We start from the raw sequence: 7,575 nt of genomic DNA on the forward strand, positions 1-7,575 counted from the left end.
GCTCAGGGTACATGAAATTTCAGTCTTATATTGATCTCTGTAGCATTGATTATTTGCAATTATTGGGACACTGGCAAGGAGCTGAGATTTAAATTCAGATATCATGTAGTGAATTCTGTTTTTTCTCTTTGAAGACTAATTAGCTCTCATTTATTTCAGATATAACTCGTGAATGAAATTCTCTCTCCATCTCTCCTTCCTTCCTTCCTCCTTTTTCCTTCCTTCCTTCCTTTCTTCCTTTTTTTTTTTTTGTGGGGTGTGGGGAAGGATAAGGCTAGTCCAATATTTTACTGTTTTTCATGAGTGAATTAGAAAATCATCTTTTAATAATTTGTTAATTCTTGTATTTTTATGTATTAGGTGGATGGATAGATAAATCAATAGATAGAAATGGACATTCAATTTAATATTTACTGACTGGTAACAAGGAAAAGAAATCATGTGAGTTGTGAAAAGTGAGCTATTAATTCTGTATTTCCTGATGTGGGGAATGTTAATTCTGGCAAATAAGTCATTTATATGAATGATTGACAGTGTGATAGAAGCAATCAGTAATTTAAGCAAACATTATAAAGAAATTATTTCTATGAGAATTTCTTGGAGCATGCATTTGAACTAGCTCTTAAGAATCGATACTTTTTGTTAAGGTGTTGTATCATTGTAGATGTCAGAAACAATGGAAGCAAAGGCTAAAAAGTGGCAAATGCAGAGCACGTTTTCCTATAGGATGCAAGACATGAGGGAGGAATATTGGGTTAGGGTCTAAATTCAAATGGTAGTGGCCTGGCTAAGTTAAGGAGTTTGAACTTTATCTTCCACTGTAATAGCATTTTTGATAATATGGAGAAGGCAGTAGGAGAAATCAATAAAGAAGGGAAATTTGTCAAAGGGTTAATGACCTGGGGTCAGGGCTGGGACAGAGGAAGGGTCTGCATTGCTGCTTCCTGTCCTTGGAAAACACATTCTACATTTTGTGGATGTTGATGAAAGGGTTCTACTATTTGTGCACTGGAAAAATCTGAATCATTGATTCAGGGCACAGTTTTGGAGAATCCTCAAATTTCTATCCCATGGAAGGGAGTTTGTGGTGGCATATATACATAATTTTTTTTGAAGCCAATATTTAAAGAAAACCTCTTTGGTGATTCTCAACAACTGCCTTTCTAAAGCAAAAGTGGACTTACAATTAACATTATTATTATTTTTTAAAAAATCTTTTTCTCACTTATGTATAGGTCTGAAAATTCAGCATTTGCCCCTTTATAGCTAAAACAAATAAAAGAATGATAATAAACTGAAAAATTTGAAGTCAGATAGTAAAATTCATATAACTTATGTTTTCATAAAAACCTAACTTGGTTTCTCTATATATGTCAGTAACAAAATATTACAAAAGACTTAGGTGGTAGAATTAATGATTTCATGGTCAAAAAGACATGTAAAAATTCGTCACTGATAGGAAGCCCTACGGGTGCCTAGGTGACTCAGTTAAGCATCTCTTCTGCTCAGGTCATGATTCCAGGGTCCTGGGATTGAGCCCCACATTGGGCTCCCTGCTTAGCAGGGAGTCTGGCTTCTCCCTCTCTCTCTACCTCTCACCCTGCTCATGCTCTCTGTATATATATCTCAAATGAATTTAAAAAAAAAAAAAAAGGCTCAAACAACTAGGAGTTTAAAATGTTTCCCACACACTACCTCTGCTCTTTTGGCCCCTATGCTTATCCTTCTAGATAGCGACTTGGAACAGATGAAACCCCTTAAAAAAGTCTTTGTAACATTAAAGACATTTTATATACAATGCTGAGCATTTCTTTCTATCATTGCACGCAGAGAGATTCCATTAGATTAGTTGCATGATGAGGTATTTCTGTCCCTTTCTTTTGAAGAGTGTGTGGTCTTGAGTATGAAATCAGCAAACTAATGGGTGTGATTTCCATTTCAATGAAGTGTTAAAAAAAAAAAAAAGGCTCCTGTATATTTCTTAGTACCATCAATAAGAACAACCACTTATTGGTAACTACAGCAGGCAGTAGTTAGATTGCCATGTACCAATAGCCCATGCTCATGTAGGACCTCACATTAACACCCAATGTCTTGCTTTGTTACCTTGCAGAAATGTTGGAATCCAACAATGTGATCACTTTCAATGGCTTGGCCAACAGCTCCAGTTATCATACCTTCCTTTTGGATGAGGAACGGAGTAGGCTGTATGTTGGAGCAAAGGATCACATATTTTCATTCAACCTGGTTAATATCAAGGATTTTCAAAAGGTATCTTTATTCTAATATATACACTGTAGTTCTTTTAAAACATCTCAACCTATTTAACAGTTAATTCTCTAGCTATTTAACAGTGTGACAACTGGAAAAATTGTTAAAATTATTATTTTATCTTTTCAGATGCAAGTAAAAGTAATGCACTGATTTGTTTATCACAAATCAATGGATGCAGTAAACCATAAAAATCATCAAGGAAGAAACTGTAGTATTTTCAATGACCATTATAACTTCAGCTTGTCCTTCCATATTTATATAATTTTTGCTGCATAAAACTAAATATCTGAATCATTATAGACATATATCATAATTAATGTCATGTGTGAAATGATGTATATATATATATGTATAAATTTATACATCTCTTGGGGAGGGGGGTGCCTGGGTTGCTCAGTGGGTTAACCTCTGCCTTTGGCTCAGGTCATGATCTCAGGATCCTGGGATCAAGCCCTGCATGGGGCTCTCTGCCACTGGGGAGCCTGGTTCCCCCTCTCTGCCTGCCTCTCTGTCTGCTTGTGATCTCTCTCTTTCTGTCAAATAAAATAAAATAAAAATATTTAAGAAAAAATTATTTAAACATTTCTCTGTAGTACCAACAAATGCGGAGTTCACCAGTCATCATACACATGCCTAATCTGGTGTGTCACCTGTTTTTGTAAAATGTTTTTTGGAACAGAGACACTGTCAGTCATTTACATATTGTCTATGTTTGCTTTCATTCAACAATGGCAGAATTGAATAGTTCTGATAGAGATCATCTGGCTCACAGAGCCTAAAATATTTACTATCTGGCCTTTTACACACACAGTTTGCCAACCCCTCATCTAGAAGATCAGTTTTCCATGTGAAGTTTTTACAAATGTGGTCATTTAGACACTAGAAGTCTATTGGCTTTATCCTTATTCTTTATAGTGTTTCTGGCTTATTAATAACTTATATACAGTTCAGAAAATAAAAATGGATTGAAAAATTAGTGGAAATTATGCTACTGAGTCCATATGCTATGTTCAAAGTCAGTCATTTTTTCACAGTTAGTATTTCTAGTCATAATTCTCTGAGGGACAAAGATCTTTTATGCAGTAGCTCTTGTAAGAGTGCTAGTATAACATTTTTTTAAGAGTACATTCACGTCAGTTTTTATGTATGTTAGTTTTGCTTCTTAACATTTAGGGCTTTAGGGTGGTGTTCCTTAACTTCTGATAAACTTTAACAGATTGGACAATAAATTTTTAAAAGTAACTGAATTCTATAAAAAGCTTTTGTTCTGGTTGGAGAATATTGCTTTAAGGATCAAATGAAGATGAAATTCAAAACTGATTGTTATCTCTAATAGATTATACCACTAAACCTAAGGCTTTTACTTTCTTATTAAACACTAAAATTCTGACTGTGCATAAAGATTTAAGTCATTATATATATATCATATAAAATAGCAATGCCCCTTACTGATATACTTTGGGATTAATATATGGCATTTAAAAATCACCTTTGATATTCCTTTTTCTGATTTTTCAATCTACTTGATTTCTAAGTCTTCTCAGATCTTAGCAATATTGCTAAGGTTTTCTGTTACCTAAGAAAACTGGTTATCCATTTAATTTTCCTTAAATGACAAAAGTATTTACCTTGGAGTCCTTTGTAAACATCATAAAATAAGCAGGTTTTGTTGTTTAGTGAAAAGAAGTCATCCTTTTTATGTAATGAATGAAAATTCTAAGAAGATTAAGAAAAATTTTATATCTTAATAATTATATCAGTTCAGATTTCAGTGTTTATAACACTTTTATCATTTTATAAAATTCATATATGTGAATAAAAATAAATGTGCATGTATCTATAGATAATATGTGAGTACTTTATACCTTGGAATATATATTTAATCTTTACCATTCTTCTCTAAATAATAAAATAATAAAGATTTTTAATTTAAATAGTATGTTCTAGAATTGAAAAGACCTAATTTTCATAGGAGACAACCTACTGTTTTATAGATGAGGAAAATCCCAGAGCCATTTGTATGTCTGAGATATAACCACAGTATCTTCTACCAACTAGACTTGTAATAAATATATACTGAAGTAGTGAATTAATTAAAATTAGGTGACTTGCCCAATGTCATAGTATTGTTATAGCTCCTGCTCTTAAGGTTAAAATCATTATTCTAATGGGAGACGTATTTCTAATTATAAAGCATCTCATTCCAAACATATTATTTAATTATATCACACTGTCTGTAGGGCAAATGCAGTTTACTTAAGAATTCACATATATTTGTCTATTAATATTCTTCTTAACCTATGTATAATGTTATTCAACATTTTCTGAAGCTTCTCCTCTTGTGATAAACTTTATAGGGGTCACTTTAGGATATCATAAATAATTCTTGAGGGACTTGTAATATTAAAGATAAGATAATGAACATGTAAGTGCATAGTAGACCAATCCTTGTTAGAGACAACATATTCTCAGATTGGGAAGGACCATGAAAAGATTCTAGGCCTTGATAAAAGGGTGCTATTTCTTTAAGGCATAAATGCTTCCTTACTAAATAATGACTAAGAGGGGCTGCCATGAATAGAAGCATAGAGGCATGAGGAAAGGAAAGTGTAATATAGATCATGAAGCCCTTTCAATATGAGAATAAGAAAGTTTGTCATTGTTAGTTAACTGAGAAATTTTTGAGCAAAGAAGACAAAATATCAACAGGTTAACAAATGTAACTGAAAAGTTAGGAATTATTCTTTGTGGAAATTATTACTGTTAGAAATGACAAATACATATATTTTATATAAAATAAATATATATATTTATTCCACTGACTTACAGTTATTCTCATTAAATTGCTTTCCAAAGTAGAATTTTTTTTAATATATTTTTTAAAGATTTTATTTATTTATTTGACAGACAGAGATCACAAGTAGGCAGAGAGGCAGGCAGAGAGAGAGAAAGGGAAGCAGGCTCTCTGCACAGCAGAGAGCCCGATGTGGGGCTCGATCCCAGGACCCTGGGATCATAACCTGAGCCAAAGGCAGAGGCTTTAACCCACTAAGCCACCAGGCACCCCCAAAGTGGAATTTTATATGCTGAATTTGTTTTACTCATGCAGGATTTTTAAGCTTTATTTACTTATATATTTTTACTCTGGAACTCTAGAAAGTTGAGAGTTCATACTCCCTTAAGTATGAGAGAATTAATCATAAATGTTACCAAAATTATTTTCATTAACATTTGACATAAGAGAGAAATGATAAAATGAGGCCCATGCTTCTCAACACCAACAGTCAAGAGCTAAAAAACCATGAGAAAAGAACTTGACTGTTAATTAAAAATTACATGTTTTAATAATGTATAAGTTTTATGTAATGTAGCTGGCAAACTTAATATGAAAGTCCATAAATCTTAGCCCTATACTGTATTATTATTCTTGTGTCTTTAATAAAAGTTATATTTTAGCCTCTCATTGTAAACTTTAAGAATAGATCACTTGGGTTTTCCACAGCCAACGTAAAGATGGGGCTGTGGAACCTGTGGAATGAACTACCCAGCATTTGGCTGTAGGAATTCAGAAGTCAGGGTAATGTGAATTTTAAGGATATGCTTTTACCATTGTTACATTGTTTTTTATTATGTGATTACTATATAAGAACTTTGTGGAACAGGTCAAATGATATTTTTAATTTACATACAAAGATATACATGAAAGGAAAAGCACATGAAAAAGAAAAGAATACTTGAATTAAAAGCTTCAAATGATAAAAAGGAATGCATACTCAAAAATTTCTAGAGTTTTTAAAATTGTGACATGGACCTGAAATGCATTTGTTATGCCATAATAGGTTATTTCAGTATGTTCTACATTCTTGCTTATAAATTTGTTGTATTTTGTTTTTTGAGTTTCTAGATTGAATATCATAGCCCTTGTACAAGTTCATGACCATTTATAATGAATTATCAAGAGGTTCCCAAATAAATGATGATCAGTCATTTTGAGACTAAAAGCTATCTAGTAGACATAAATGATTGCCACAATGTTTGGATTTTTTTTACATACTTTTTTTTAAATTAACTCTTACCAGAAGAATACGATGAATTAATAAAAAAAAAATTAAATTGTTCTGTCCCAATACAGATAGTAATCATTTGAATTGACCTGGGGAACTGAAAAAAAATTTATATTAAAATTTAGAGGAGGGTATTTACATTAATATTATGAGGAAAATATACCCACAGTCCTCTAAACTACCAAAAAAGTCTTGTCTTAACTACCACTGTCACCGTAGTCATAGAATATAGGAACCTTTCAAATTTAGCAAAAATGTTATCAAAGGATGAATGTGAAATATTAGGGTTGAAAACACAAATGTTTTTCAGTTAGTGTAAGTTTTTCCCACAGTGGCGAAGCTTTTTGAGCTATTTGCTTCTTCATTTTCTTCTTTATCACCAGAAAGTATACAATGCTACTCTTACCCACTGTCCTGTCCAAAAAAAAATAAAAAGATTCCTTTCTAAGATGGGGTTTTCTAAACCCTCTTAGTGGCTCATTCTAGTGTGTCATGCTAAGATTTGAATTAGGGAATAGGATGCAGAGTACCCAGTGTTTAAATTTTATGATCAGGGGTGCCTGGGTGGCTCAGTGGGTTAAAGCCTCTGCCTTCCGCTCAGGTCATGATCTCAGGGTCCTGGAATCTGCTCAGCAGGGTATCTGCTTCCCCCTCTTTCTCTGCCTTCCCCTCTGCCTACTTGTGATCTCTTTCTCTCTGTTAAATTTCATGACCATTATTTCATGATAAAGACAGATTGATTTAGAAGAATGTAAGCCACATGTTATGTTTATTTCTGCTTCTCTTCCCTGGATTTTCACATCCTCCTAGTGTGCCTGATAGTTGTCTTCTCTACACTACTTAGCTCTGTTGACTACATAAATTCTGTGTTGCTCAACTTTCATATACAGCAAAGTCTGATGGGTAGACAGAGATGGAATGATTTAAGTTCATACCAATTAACTGATGCCACTGCAAAGTCTAAGCTGAAAAGTCCCTGTCGCATAATGTTTTGTGGAACTTTCTTTATCTAAGTTGCCCCAACTTGGTCTAACAGTCTGTAATGTTGGATCACTTAGAGAACTCAACGTGGCATAAAGTTGTGTTTTTCTCCGTCCTCAGATTGTGTGGCCAGTATCTTATACCAGAAGAGATGAATGCAAGTGGGCTGGCAAAGATATCCAGGTAAGTATCAGTCTACTAAATCATCTCAGTAATTGCATAAGTGATCTGTTACTCTATCATCACTTTTGTTCAG

At 33.3% G+C, this 7,575-nt stretch overlaps 1 protein-coding gene across 3 annotated transcripts in view; it reads left to right on the forward strand.

Moving 5' to 3' along the window:
• Positions 1-7,575, forward strand: part of SEMA3A (semaphorin 3A) — a 306,101-nt gene that overhangs the window by 156,625 nt on the left and 141,901 nt on the right. For all 3 annotated transcript variants that reach the window (XM_032873239.1, XM_032873237.1, XM_032873236.1), the window contains 2 exons: positions 2,114-2,271; positions 7,440-7,502. In XM_032873239.1, coding sequence (XP_032729130.1) covers positions 2,114-2,271; positions 7,440-7,502 — 221 coding nt within the window. The remainder of the gene's footprint in view (positions 1-2,113; positions 2,272-7,439; positions 7,503-7,575) is intronic.

This window comes from Lontra canadensis, unplaced genomic scaffold (assembly GCF_010015895.1).
Source record: "Lontra canadensis isolate GAN:19392208 unplaced genomic scaffold, GSC_riverotter_1.0 scaffold48, whole genome shotgun sequence".
Taxonomy (NCBI): domain Eukaryota; kingdom Metazoa; phylum Chordata; class Mammalia; order Carnivora; family Mustelidae; genus Lontra; species Lontra canadensis.